The following is a 15,630-nucleotide window of genomic DNA, read 5'->3' as shown; positions in this document are numbered from 1 at the left end:
TCCTGTGATCTCAGCCTCTGTTTCTGCACGCTGTCTCCACTGTCTCTCTGACTCCAATATGCCTGGATTAGACCCTCTCTGGAGTCAAAGATAAGGCATACAAGCAGATCAGAGCTGCATGCTGTATTATCCAACAAAATGAACAAGCTGGTGAGGAGAGGTGAGGAGATCTACACACCACCAAGCAACTTGGCCAGTCAATCACTCAATCAATCAAATAATCAAACTTCATCTATAGCACATTTAAAACAACCGTTGTCAACCAAAGTGCTGCACAAGTTAAACTAGAAAAAGTGCTCCTCGGAGCACAGGTCTCCGCCAGGTCAGGTAGGTTATTGTGGCCTCCTGGTGGCGCTATAATAGGCCAATGTGAAAAGGGAGCCATTTCTTCTTAGGCCTTGCACGGCAATCGGACACTGCATTCACGATTTGAGGCATTTTGTTCCAAAAATGTGTTTTGCTAGATTAGACCTGCTGGTGGCGCTATAACAGGGCATTGTTAAAAGGGTGGCATTTCTTCCTCAGCCTAGTGGGAATGTGCGTGTAAAATTTCACGGAAATCGCAAGCTGAGTGCATCATTTGAGGCATTTTGTTCAAAACGGACCAATCCTGCAAACTTTGGAAGCCAGCCTTAGCCAATGAGGATGGAATATGGAAATCGGACAGATCCGTGTTTATCACATGGCTATAGAGATACTGTATACCGATTTGCATGACGTGTGGATAAAATCTGTAGGAGTAATATAAAGAAATTGGTTTTGCACAAATTGGCCTCCTGGTGGCGCTATAACAGGCCCATGTGAAACATTTGGGCAGAGGTTCTGAATTGGCATCCAGGGAGAGTGTGTGCACAGTTTCGCAGCGACCGGGCCAACGGTGCCAGAGATTAGCTGGTGACAGACGGACACACGGACGGACCACACGGACGGACACACGGAACGGACGGACAGGGGGTAAAACATACTCTCTCGCCATGCCTTCGGCCTGGCGGAGACAATAAAAAATACATGTAAAAATGCAAGAGACATACACACAGAAAATTAATCACATACACCTAAGTCCTTAGTTTGTGACATTAGCGTCACGCTCCAAAACCAGTGGTGTAAAGTAACTAAGTACATGTACTCAAGTACTGTACTTAACTCTCTCAGTGCCACGCCCGACATATCCCGAGTTTTTCCCGAGTACCCTCAGTGCCAGCCACGAGAAATCCCGAGTTTTTACTTTTGACTGTGATCGCGCTATTCTATTTATTTTTCATGATCACTTTCGCTTCCTGACTCCCTTCAGACTCACCCGGAGACGGATGTAAAAAAAAAAAATCATTTCCGGGTCACGTTGTTTTTGTCCGGTGATTTTCGGCCAGAATAGGGAAAGTCACGGTTTTTCACACGGTATAAAAAGCGAACGGAGAGGTCCACGTCTACTCTCTTTGGTCTGGGTGACGATCAGTCATCGTAGTCGTGTATCGCATCGTAATTTAGCCTGATCAACGATTGTCGAAAATGTCAACATCCGGTTCTGACCGGATATGACGTGAGCCTGTTTGGGAGGGGGCGAGTGAGCCAGCGAGATCATCAATGTGTCGATTTGTTGCTCTCTACTGGTAGAACTGTATTATGGGTTTAAAACCCCAATCAGATAATTTATTTGAATGAAAAATTACAAAATTAAAAAATTAAAAAAAAAGCAAATTCCTGTCAGTTTGGGAGTACTTTATGAAAATACTCTTGGCACTGAAAGAGTTAAGTACAATGTTGGGGTATTTTTTACTTACTAGAGTATTTCCAATTGTCTATACTATTACTTCTACTCCACTGCATATCAGAGGCAAATATTGTACTTTTCCTCCACTACATTTATTTGAAAACTTTAGTTACTAGTTACTTTGCAGATATAAATTATTACATTATAAAACATACATTAACCACCTCAGCCCTATTTTATACCTAGGCTATTTGAAAACGTCCATGAGCTCTGAGCTCAGCGGGCCAATATCGCGACGCGTTGTGAGCTTGTAGATCTGCTATTTTCAAACATTTTAGTACTTTTACTTTTGGTACATTTTAAGTACATTTTGGTACCAATACTTTTGTACTTTTACTCAAGTAAATGTGTTTTCCGGACTTTTACTTGTAACAGAGTACTTCTACATTGCAGTATTGATACTTTTACTGAAGTAAAACATTTGAGTACTTTTTCCACCACTGTCCAAAACCAAGCCTAACCCTGTTCTGTTCTGTTCTTTCATTACTGACTCCTGCTAGACTCTGCTACATTTACTACTACTACATAGAGAGGTGTGAATGGGGGGGGGATACTGTGTGCCGGTGAGAAGGGACCAAGGCTGGCCCGCTGAGCTCAGAGCTCATGGAAGTTGGTTGGTAAAGATAAGGCTTACAAGCAGAACAGAGCTGCATACTGTACATCCAACAACTGTCCACCACTGGTGTGACAGGAGCAGAGCTGAGGCAGGAAGGTCATTAGATGAGTCGTTCACTGATTAATTACACAGAAGGACATGTGGTTTCCCTGCATGATGTCTCCTCTCCTGTCTGCATGTGTTCCCTCTTTACAACCTCTGTGATCCTTAATGCTCCCAAATGGTTTGCAGGTTCATTAAAAGTGTGGCTAATAAAGCCATTGTCATGATTATTATGAAGGATTTGCATGAGGTGGTACAATGTGTCAGAAGTGTGTGTGTGTGTGTGTGTGTGTGTGTGTGTGTGTATGTGTGTGCGTGCGTGCGTGCGTGCATGCGTGCGTGCGTGCGTGCGTGTGTGTGTGTGCGTGCGTGCGTGTTTCATCATCATCAATTAATTACATTTATCGCTTCCTGAGTGCAGTGTTACAATAGGTGGCTTAGAACATCTGCACTGTCCAGGCTACAGAGAAGTACAGAAGAGGAGGCTCTCTATCCCATAATAGTTGTCAGGGTGCAGTGTGAGATGGCGCCATTATTCACAGCCATTATCTGGGTTTCCTCACAGATCCACAGATCCACCTTCAAAGTGACCGACACAGGCAGCACAGAACAGAATGCTTCGCATAATCGCATCCTGGCAGAGAGAGAGATAAATCTGGGAGCTTCTGTGTGCATCGTTGACTTTTTGACTCAAAGTCTGTCTTTGTACTTTATCTGTGTGACATCATTCTGTAGCACCATGGGGCTCTACAGTGTAGAGCCCCATGGTGCGCCAACATTTCCTCTGCCTCGCATCGAATCTCGTCGCAGTGTGTCAAAGAAACAGCACAATCAGAACGGCACGAACTGGTAAGTCTAGCATGGAGACTCTGGGAGACAGACATGCACTCATAGGCAGCAGACACACAATTTTACTGTCACATAACAACTGGTGGTGCATGAGTCCTTGACTTGGCCCACTGTAACACTCGACGAAGGAGTGCTTAGCAGAGCTGCCAACTCTCACGCAATGAGCGTGAGACACACGCGATGAGACACACGCAATGACACACACGCAATGAGCGTGAGACACACGCGATGAGACACACGCAATGAGACACACGCAATGAGCGTGAGACACACGCAAATGACCCTCTTCACACGCACTCACGCCACACATCTTATTTCTCACGCCAACAAATCATCCAAGTGGAAAACTGCGTCAACTCAAGCACTACTGAGATATCCACTTCTGCCTGTATTTGAGCGATAAAGTGAATTAAATGATTGTATCTGAAGTAGCTCCACCCGTTAACTGTAGTGAAAAGCAGAAATGATAGGTGAGTGTGTGCGTGCGTCTCTTGTATGAGGGACGCTGCACGCATTTACGCATGTGTCATTCCATTGATCATTACAGTATACCCCCAGACGTTGCCGACAGGAGGATCAACAACATAGATCTTAAGAACTAATGTTCTATGTCTACACATCCAAAATGTTAGCTGCCGGATGTACGCTGGAATTGTATCTGTCCGGTCAAGTTTATAACGCTAGTTTTTATTAACTTAATTCGACGACAACGTCTAATTATTTAGCACTGTATGTCTGCTGCGCTGCCAAGAGCAGGCAGTTAAAATGGGGAGGGACCTTTGGATGTGTGTTCTATTACTGAGGTGAGTGATTAAAGGGATTCGACAATTTAGTGTAATTTGTGATGCAGTCTGTCTTAGCTATCAGACCTTGATGGAAGTCAATGTGGATATTGAATAGGGAACTCATTGCATGCAATCATAGAAATAGTAATGAGTGGTAATTATTAAAGATGGCTCTTTATTTGCTTCAGTCATCAAATACATTTCTCTGTTTAGCTTGTTAATGGATTCAATTAAAACATTTTACTAGCATGTTCCCAAGCCTGATAAAAGTATCAAACTCCCTGTTAAAATGCACCGGAACACAGGAAATTATATCTGCTCTGTTAAAATGAGAAGATGTAAAATGATCACATCCACAGTATTATTCTCCACCTACCACCAGTTTCTGCCTTAAAAAAGACTTGATTTCATTATTGAGGGTTAGATTTGGAACATTATTGCACACCCACCCAGTGCAACATACCAGCTGTACCTGGTTGGGGTTTTACAACTGATATGTTGCACTGGGTGCAACATCAAGTACAACAATGAATACAAAAATATATATATTTGGCGTGCAGTGGTGACTCTATGGGTCGATATTTGCTGCACACGCCACCAAATTTCACTCCAAGATTTTTGAAAAGTTGGCAGCCCTGGTGCTTAGTCACTGCCCAAAGTAAAGTCACTTAGACTTATAGGGCGCTGAAAGGATTGTTGCAGCATCTTTAATCACAGCTAGCATGTGGGACTTTCAACTGATTTCCATTGACTACATTCATCAACATAAACATCGCTCAGAGAAACAACACCTCTCCATTCAAACAGTGAAGACCAGGTCTTCTACATCCGGCTTGAACACATGATCTTTTTAACCAGAGTCAGACAAGGTCCTGGACAGACATGTCTGACTTAAGCACTCGTACGAGGAATAGTGGAAATAGACGATATACAAGATCACAGCGTGTTGCAATGCAAAGCTTGTATTGCTATTTTTTTTTTGGCGGGGGGGGGGGGGGGGGGGTTTGGCACGTCGTGAGCCTGAATCACCCCGCTCCGCTCAGGGAACTGCAGATGAGAGCGTTACAACTTTATCCCACATTCAAAAATATCAGATATACAAGCTCATAGCTTGTTTTAGAAAAATCTTCGACATTTGTGGAAATCTTTGAATACATATATATTTCAAAGGAACTAAAACTAAACTGAAATGTAAAATCCCAAACTATAACCTTGGCTATCACTTCCCTTATCCACAAGAACCCGGTCTATCCCTTTACCTCTGTGCTGCCCCCTATCTGCCTGTCCCCTCTGTGCTGTCCCTGTCTGTCCCAAACCAGAAAGAGGATAAGACTGTTACATCACCATGGAAATTAAATGCAATTGATTAGAAAATCCTGTATCTGTTCCGGATGGAGCAGAGAGGATTATGGTGCAGATTGTACTAATACTGTGTGTGTCCCCCACCCCCCCTCTCTCTCTCCCCTACTTCCTTCCTGTTTGCTCTCTGTATCATGTTAATTCTGATCATTGGTTGATCCCAGTGCAGCATCATCCCATCTGTTTAATTTCTCTCTCTCTCTCTCTCTCTCTCTCTCTCTCTCTCTCTCTCTCTCTCTCTCTCTCACCATCCTCTTTCAGTTATGTTCTGTCACTCATCCTTCCAGCCAGGATTGTCCAGCTGTGCTTACTTGAGTGCATGAGCAACATGGGATAGGGCTGTCTGTCACAATAACAAATGTAAGTTGGCGATTCATTGTCACACAAATAATTGCGATTAATGATTTAATTGTGTGTTTGGCGTTGAACATTGGAACATATGAATACAAACTTAATTTATTTTTGCCTTTTTGGCTTCGTAATCAAAAATTGCACAGTGCAGATATGACAAAGAAATTATTGAAATATTTAATAATTTCTTTATGTAAAAAAAAAGTAAGCTTGAAGATCTGCTATTTTTTCTGCTTTTTTATATTTGAAAATGTTCTAAATTGAAACGATTATGATGATTATGCAACAATAATTGCGATTATCTCAAATAATTGCGATTAGACGATTACGTAACAATTGGGACAGGCCTAACATGGGAGTGAGAGAGGGAGGGGGGGGGGCAGCCATAAATATGCCGTAAATGGTGCTCCAGTATGTAAAGTGTAGCTACATCTGTCTAGTGCAGAATGAACCACATTAAATACCACTGTCATTGACTGTCTTAGTTTAAAGGGATCGCAGGGAAGTCATTTAGAGTGCACAGTGGAGCTGCTGCTATATTATTGCAGTAGACTTTCTGAAAGACAATCATCAGGGCTCAATGGTTAATCATGAAGACACATTAAAATAAGTGCATTGGTGATCCTTAGGCAGTTTAGATTTGTCTAATTTCACCTCCTGTGTAATGTCTGAGCCTCTAGCAGCGTTCACATACACGCCTGTTCTCTCAAACTCAAATTAAAAGCAGAGATCTGGGGGTTTTAGTGACATGGATCCTGCAGGGCAAATCACAGAGCGAGAAAAATGGTCGTCACAGAAAATAATGAGACAGACAGAGGATTATTGTCAAAGCTCAGATAATTGACCCAGAGGAGAGCAATCACACAGACTGTGTCATTAATGCTTTAATAAGCAATTGTCAATTTCCAGCACTTAAATCCCCAAAATTGCTTCAGCTTAATCCATTAAGACTGGGAACGCATCTGTGTCATTTTTGTATTTATTTGGCTATTAAAACATAGCAGATCTACAAGCTCATAGCTATGAGCTTGTAGATCTGCTATATCCCGAAAATATGTGCAAATCTTTGAATATGTGTTTTTTAAAGCAAACATTTGTTAACTCTAATCTTTGCTGGGGGGATTCTACAAATGTCAGTGTTTTGAAACAAACTTCTGTTGCTAAAATCAGTGGTTCTCAAACTTCTTTCATGTCAAGGACCCCCCAAAATGATATGTATTTGGTCGCGGACCACCATCTCAAAACATGTTGTTCCAGGGACCCCCCCCAGAAGCAAAGATTTGAGTTAAAACTATGGTGTGACTCAGTAGGAACGAGCAGTGGTGTAAAGTAACTAAGTACATTTACTTAAGTACAATTTTGAGGTACTTTTACTTTACTGGAGTATGTCCAATTTTCAATACTTTTACTTCTACTCCACTACATCTCAGAGGCATATATTGTAATTTTACTCCACTACAATTATTTGAAAACTTTAGTTACAGTACTAGTTACTTTGTAGATATACATATTACATTATAAAATACTAAAACTAACTAATTAACCACTTTAGCCCTATTTTACCTAGGCTATTTATCTACAAGCTGTGAGCTTGTAGATCTGCTATTTTTAAACATTTCAGTACTTTTGCTTTTGATACTTTAAGTACATTTTGATGCCAATACTTTTGTACTTTTACTCAAGTACATTTTGAATTCCGGACTTTTACTTGTAACAGAGTTCCGCATTTTGCAGTATCGATACTTGTACTTAAGTAAAACATTTCAGTACCTTTTCCACCACTAGTACAGCGGTTTAACTCCTGTTTTTGAGCAAATTGTGCACTTTTTGTAAGAAGCGTGAAACTTTCAGCATAGTTAGTATATGCCATAATGTTCATTTTCAGACAGGGAGAGAAGTCAGATTTGACCTCTGAGGACCGTGAGAGGTCAAATCCAAAATGGCTGCTAGTCCAACTTAAGTTTGGAACCAAGCACAGTAGAAAAATGTTTAAAGTGTCATTTCCAACTAATTAGGGGATGCATTCATTTGGTGATACTTTCGACATCACCAGATTTCAAGGAAATACATTTACTGTAGGTCGAGGTCAAGGTAAAAATGTGCCCAAAAAAATAGTGCAATGATTTCCTCAGAATCAACAAATGGCAGTGTAACAAACATGGGTGTCTTATATAGGCGACACATCTGAAGGGGTTTAGACAATTAATTAATTAACATTCCTCTAGCAGAGGGCAAGGAACTTTATGCAACCAATGGAAGTGGAGTCGTCTGTTCTCCTGATTCTCCTGCTGATTCAAACTTGGCCTGCCTTGCCCCAAGTTCACAAGAGGAGGCTGACACTTGTCTGCTTCTGCATGTGGCAGATACTGTGCTAAAGGGGTGTAAGAAGGTGACCATACGTACTGTTCATACTGATGTGGTAGTACTGTCTTTGGCTTCATTCCGATGAGCTGTGGGTTGCCTTTGGTGTTTGATCAAGCTTTCGGTACATAGCTGTTGTAGCATGAAATGGTTGCCACAATGACTCCAACACAGTGTCTGACTCTCCCAGTCTTTCACGCTTTCACCGGGTGTGACACTGTATCTGCATTCGCTGGCAGAGGAAAGGAGACTGCCTGGGAAACTTGGAGGTCATTCCCAGAGGTGAATGAGGCTTTCAGTGAACTCCTACACATGCCAAGTTAGGTCAGTGAAGGATCAATGTTCCTGCTAGAGCGATTTGTGGTATTCATGTATGACCGAACCAGTGAGTGCACGGAAGTGAATGATGCCAGGAAACAGCTCTTCACACAGAAGTCAAGAACACTAGAGAGCATTCCTCTAACCCAGGCAGCACTCAAGCAACACATCAAGCGCACTTGCTACCAGGCAAACTGTTGGAACCAGGCATTGGTACTGGAACCAGAGATGCCAGAGCCATCTGAATGGGGCTGGACAAAAGAAACAACTGGGTGGCAACCATTTTGGACCACTCTCTTGGAAGCATCCAAATCGTGCCATGAATTAATCCGCTGTCGCTGCACGAAAGGGTGTACTGGACGATGCAAGTGTGCCAAAGCTGCACTCAAATGTACTGCACTGTGCCTCTGTTCTGGAGACTGTTACATTTTGATAATTAACATTATAACTTATTTTTTGGTCTTGTTTTTCTCTCTTTCCTGTACGCAAGATGTGACTATAAAGAAGCCTTGAACCTTCATTATTGTCATTTACTATTAATATAGTATCAAAATAGACTACCACCATGGGTTTATTCTGTTCATTTGTTTTGTATTATTCACATTGTCACAAAATGGAAGAACAGTTTCACTATATTGCAGTATAACCCAGTGTCCAAGCTAAAATATACTTATTACTATGTCATTTGACCTTGACCTTGATTTAATGTATGTCCTTGGGTTCTGTCAAACTCCAAAGTATCATCAAATGAATGGGCAACCCCAACTTAGTTGGAAAGAACGCCTTAAATGATTTTTTAAAAGTATTTAGACATTCAGACCCTGTAAACGGGCGGCCATCTTGGATTTGACCCCTCAGAGGTCAAATCTGACTTCCATCCCCGTCTGAAAATGAACATTATGGTATTTACTAACTATGCTGAAAGTTTCACGCTTCTTACAAAAAGTGCACGGCACGATCGTATTGCTATTCCGCTCTACTACACTGGGAACGAGGCTTATTACATTTTGTCTCGTCATCTTTAGCGTTTCTGTCAAAAGAGGAAAAGTCACATTTTCTGAGGAGCCTCTCAGAGATGTGGGGCATTTTTCACTGACCTACATCTTTTGTAAATGAAACATGGCCATTGGGCGATGAGACGAGACTTAATACGCTATGATGGATGTTCTCTCTGACTTACTTGGGGCAAATGTCACTCCAAGCAGAGACACAAACAACCACAAATGGTCCTTCTCCTCCTCAGCTGCAGACAGTGAGGAGACACAGAGGACTTCTAAAGTTCTGAGGTAGTGTTCTGCAGTGGTGGGAAAAGTACTCACTCAGTATTGGTATCAAAATTTACTTAACCCTGCAAGACCCGGATATATTTCTACTTGCAAAAAAAAAAAATCAACCTTTCAGATAATGTTGTAGGAGTACTTTGGAGAGGAAAATATAATGTTTTTAAAAAAAAATAGTTTTCGTAAGGTTTTATTGAAATGTTGTAATATTACAACATAAAGTACCAAAAGTAAAAGTACTAAAATGTTTGGAAATAGCAGATCCACAAGCTCCAAACGCGTCGCGATGCGACACGTTGTGAGCTGGTAGATCGGCTATTTTCAAATAGCCTATAGGTATGAAATAGGGCTAAAGTGGTTAATGTGTGTTTTATAATGTAATCATTTATATCTGAAAAGTAACTAGTAATAAACGTTTTCAAATAATTGTAGTGGAGTAAAAGTACAATATTTGCCTCTGAGATGTAGTGGAGTAGAAGTACTGGAAATTGGAAATACTCAAGTACAAATAATAAAAATTGTGCTTAAGTACAGTACTTAAAGTAAATGTACTTAGTTACTTTCCACCACTGGTAACTATAATGGCTCTCACTACAATCCACACCATTTTGGCGTTCGCTTGTATCGAAACATTTCTGAACATGGAATAGAAGGAGTTCAGTGTGACATTGTTGCTGCCCCCCCCAGTAAACATACATTTCTTTTGTCATTTCAGCAGTAAAGCCTGTCGCTCTGTGTTCTTGTCAAAGTGCTGTTCTGAACCCCAGCATTCTCCATTTCTCCATTTCTCTGTATCTCTAGAGTCACAAATTTGTGAAACTGACGCCTGCGGGCTGCACTGGAGGAGAACAGGGTATTACACCTCCAGGTCACCTATATCTGCTAAGCTTATGTTATTTGCCTTCAACACATTACCAGACGAGTGGTGTAAAGTAACTAAGAACATGTACTCAAGTACTGTACTTAAGTAAAATGTTGAGGAATTTTTACTTTACTTGAGTATTTCCAATTTTCAATACTTTTACTTCTACTCCACTACATCTCAGAGGCAAATATTGTACTTTTACTGCACTACAATTATTTGAAAACTTTAGTTACTAATTACTTTGTAGATTCTGATTATTATTACAAAACATACATGAACCACTTCAGCCCTATATATATTTTGGCTGTTTGAAAATAGCCGATCTATAAGCTCACAACGCGTCTCAAAGCAACGCGTTGTGAGCTTGTAGATCTGCTGTCTTCAAATGATTTTTTTACATTTTGAAAACTTGAAATGGGACATTCGAGTACTTTTACTTTTGTACTTTAAGTATATTTTGATACCGATACTTTCGTGCTTTTACTCAAGTAAATTCTGAATTCCGGACTTTTACTTGTAACAGAGTACTTCTACATTGCAGTATTGATACTTTTACTTAAGTAAAACATTTTAGTACTTTTAACACCACTGTACCAGACCACACTGTGCCTCCCAGCCCGCCTGCTAAAAGTCCTCACATTGCGGCTCAGTATTTCTTTCCAAACCCTGTCCAATTTGTCAGCCATTTGTCAAATGGTGTGAAAAAGGTCTGGTTTTTTAAGTTGTGTTTGTATTGAACCTCTTGGGTTAGAGTTGTTGTTTATTGTGGCAATGCAGACAATAAGAATGCAAGTGCTGAGCTCAATTTAAGCAAACAAATGGTTATGGTATCATATTCTCACTCACTACTGATCAATGTTATAGGAGAGGGCTCAACACTGGAGCACCCCTGGGATGCGTGCTGAGCCCTCTCCTCTACTCCTTGTACACGCATGACTGCACAGCCACACAGACACATGACTCCAACACCATCATAAAGTCGACACAACAGTGATAGGCCGAATCGTCAACAACGACGAGTCTGACTATAGAGAGGAGATCAACTCACTGGCACTCTGGTGCCGGGAAAACAACCTCGCCCTTAACGTCGACAAGACCAAGGAGCTGATCGTAGACTTCAGGAGGCCGCGGAGAGATCATGCGTCCTCATCGATGGTGCTGTAGTGGAAAGGGTCAGCGAGTTCAAGTTCCTCGGAGTACACATCGAGGAGGACCTCAAATGGGAGACACACACCACACACGTGAAGAAAAAGTCTCAGCAGCGACTGTACTGGCTCCGCCGGCTGAAGAAGTTCGGAGTAGGACATCGCATCCTCAGGCTGTATTACAACAGTTCGGTTGAAGGCGTCCTAACAGGCTGTGTCACGTCCTGGTATGGGAACTGTACTGCCCGAGAAAAGATCAGCCTACAGCGAGTGGTACAATCAGCAGAGCGTATAATGGGAGGCGAGCTCCCAGCGCTCCAGGAACTGTACAAAAAGTGGTGTGTGGTCAAAGCCAAGCGCATGATCAAGGACAAGCACCACCCAAGTCACAAACTGTTCAAAACCCTACAACGGCCGCGACCGGGCAAGGGGCCCTACCACAGTATCAAGAGTACCCCCACCAGGTTCTGGTGCAATTTTAATCCGACTGCTGTCAGACTTGTTCAGCAGCCTGACAATAGGCGGTACTGTCTAGCTGGTCTCTGACCTTTTTTTGCTCTTCTTGAACACACCTGTGGATTATACCAGGGACAAATGACTTGGACTTAGCTCCTCCTTGGACACACCTGAGGACTACACCAGGTACAAGTGACTTTCTTTTTTGCTCTCCCTCATGGAACTACTTGCAGATTATACCAGGGTCAGTCTTATGTGGATTATGTGGTCAACACGCACTGACTTTTTGCACCTTAATCCCATGTATAATGCACAGACTTTTTTGTCTTTTATTGTGCTTTTCTTTTTTTTTCTCTAAGCACCTTAACGTCCATAAGTAAGTATTTCATGCACAGTATACATTGCTGCTATGCTCAGGCACCTTCGGCATATTTTTTATCTCAGGTACTAGTGTAAATATGTAGATAACTTGTTTGGCCTTTTTGTTGTTCTCTTGTTTTCCTCCCCCTCTTCTTTCTATGGGAAATAACGATGGGAACGATGTACGAAAACGAATTTCACCCACTTTTTTAACCTTGTAAACCTGCGATGTGACAATAAACCTGATTCTGGTTCTATTAGTAGAGGATATTATGGCTGTAAGAGAAAGAGTAAAATAAGTACTAGATAGAGATAAGAGCAGCAACACACTAGTTCTAGGCATCAAACAAAGGAAACATCACAAAAACGCCATCAGAGTCTATATAGTCACTCACTGGCTGGATACAGCCCACACTTACGCACACATGCGCGTGCGCGCGCACACACACACACACACACACACACACACACACACACACACACACACACACACACACACACACACACACACACACACACAGCCAATTGGACTGATGCAGTTAAACAAAGCAGTGATCTCTAGCTAAGTTCAGCAGCTCAACGAGTCTCTGAGAAAGCTAGTACTGTAGGCTACACACCAGCCTCCTTTCAATCCTGTTTATATAAATGGGGGATGGATCGGGTGTGGGGGAGGTAAAGAGCCTTGTTTACATAAATCCAAAATCTAAATCCTCTCTGCATTTTATAACCATCACAAGCACACATGCCTGGAGTCGCACAAACACTGACAATCGAAGCCAATAGAAGCATCACAATGACAGTTGACAGATTTCTTTGGCCAACCAGTATAGCCTAGATCAGTGGTTCTCAACCAGTGGGCCGGGGACCACCAGTGGTCCTTGAAGGGATTCCAGGTGGTCCCCAGCTAAGTGATAGATAGTTAGGAACCAAATGGACCCTTATGGGTCTGTAACTCTGAGAGTGTCCAAACGGCTCCATTTGGTTCCATTTGTACACTCTCAGAATTACATTAACATTGATGTTTACAATATAAATTGGGGTCCCAGAGATAGAAATGCCATTAAATGGGGGTGCGTAGTAGCCTGGTAAACCCTCCCTCCGGAAATCTCAATTCCATTTCATTTCAGGAGTGAGTCTGGCCTGATCCGCCTGTCTGCAATATTGGCTGTGCTGGAGTTGGGCGGGAGTAATACCGTTGACTGACAACCCCTTCAGCCAATGATAATTTTTCCCCTTCAGCCAATCAGCAGTTCACCAGTCTTAATGTGACGCGACGGGACTTTTGAGACAGCCATACCCAAAATGGGTTGCCTTTTTCGGGTACAATGGTGTCACTGCCCGCCCCTACCGGTTCTCTAATTATTATTTTTTAAATAGGCTTTGTCATGATTAATTGACCACATATATGAAGTTAAACAACTAAATTCTATCCAAACGATATCTTATAAGTAAATTCCGTGCCTCAAAATAGAAGTTAGAGAGCTTTTTGAAGTAAAAAAATAGCGGAGAATTGGCCGCACAAGAAAAAGATGGCTGCCGTTCGTGTTTTGGGCTCACTCGAACTCGCCACCTGATTGGCCAACGTAAGCTGTCAATCACAGAACAATGAGCGACGACGCTGATAGGCGCGGCCGTTTGGCATACACAGCCAATATTGCAGAGAGGCGGTTCATGCCAGACTCACTCCAGGAATCAAATAGAAATTAGATTTCCGGAGGGAGGGTTTACCAGGCTAGGTGCGTAGCCTAATGCATGTCAAACTGGGGTCCTTGATATTAAAGTGGTTGAAAATCACTGCTAGAGCCGTAAAAATCTTCTCTTATGAGGGTCCTTGGCATATCTTTTCAAATGGGGGGTCCGTGGGCTAATAAGTGTAAATGTGGGGGTCCTTGACATGAAAAAGGTTGAAAACCACTGGCCTCAGTGTATTTATTCTTCGCTCCATTCCAGCCTCTGATACGCTGTTTAAAGATGCTCGTGCATTCATTATTAGATCGCATCTCTGTACCCTGTGTGGCGCACTTTGTGGTCCTGCTTTTTTTCTCTTATGTTTCCATAAAAACAATGATACTGTAGCATCTAATTGAGCTTGCCTTCCAAAGCAAATTCAGTGCAATTTGTTTAGTGCGATAAGCTTGGAAGCTATAATTAATTCAACACATCCTTGCAACACAGAGTCTATTAGACATTCATCCACTTTGTTTCACTGCATTCCCCAGAGAACCCAGCCGCTTCATGCAGTTTATAAGCCACCCTGGCTTTAGAGAAACATCCTGTTGCATCCGTTATATTAAAAAGCGATTGTTTGCTATAAAGTGAACATTTGCAAAAGAAAAAAAGGGGGGGAAACCTTTTTTTATGCAAACTGCTAATAAAGTATTCAATCAATCAATCAATCAATCAGTCGATCAATCAATTAATCAATATGTCTGTTCTGGTTGTTTTTAATGTGTTGTAGATATTCATTGTGGAAGCATGTCTGTATGTGAAGGAGGATGGATGCTGAGGAGAGCAGAGTAAAGTTGGTATCCAGGCTGATCATGGCTGTATCTCCCTGTCGGATGGTGATATATAATTATATATTATTAATATATATTTAAACCTAACCCTACCTGATGACGGCTGTATCTCCCTGTCGGATGGTGATGTTATCCGTGGCTCGCTGCATATCCACACTACGGACGGGGAATCCTGTGGGAATAAGACACAGGAGTCTGAAGAAAGAAGCCTGCAGTTGTCTCCAACATGATGATCTGCGTCCAACCTGCATTTTAACACAGGAGCCAAGATAGATCCAAAGAGAAAATAAAATAAAATAGTTGTCCACTCCTGAAAACGTGTAATTCTTTACTCCATTATGTCCCAAAACTCCTGGATAGATGATGTGAACTATGTTATCCGACACAGCAGCAGCATATAAAGGCTTCTTATTCAGTGCAACTGAAGATAAAACACTTTGGATGAAACACGTGTGTGAATTATTATGGTCTGACTGGTTCCACGGATTCGTTTGCTACACTGCTCAGTGCATCCAGGACAGCAGAGCAATGCAAAGCTACCACGATGGAGAGAGAG

The 15,630-nt window shown here is 42.0% G+C and overlaps 1 protein-coding gene across 1 annotated transcript in view; it reads right to left on the bottom strand.

Annotated features, from left to right (window-relative positions):
* Positions 1 to 15,325, bottom strand: part of LOC308093102 (limbic system-associated membrane protein-like) — a gene marked incomplete at its 5' end in the record, with an annotated part of 196,485 nt that extends 181,160 nt beyond the window's left edge. The window contains one exon of the mRNA XM_080439318.1: positions 15,168 to 15,325. Coding sequence (XP_080295444.1) covers positions 15,168 to 15,325 — 158 coding nt within the window. The remainder of the gene's footprint in view (positions 1 to 15,167) is intronic.
* Between the last annotated feature and the right edge of the window lie 305 nt (positions 15,326 to 15,630).

The sequence above is a fragment of the Gymnoscopelus braueri genome (genome assembly GCF_963280865.1).
Source record: "Gymnoscopelus braueri genome assembly, chromosome: 1".
In the NCBI taxonomy this organism is placed as follows: domain Eukaryota; kingdom Metazoa; phylum Chordata; class Actinopteri; order Myctophiformes; family Myctophidae; genus Gymnoscopelus; species Gymnoscopelus braueri.
Note: the sequence above shows the minus strand (reverse complement) of the source record. Positions and strands in the feature narration are given on the sequence as shown.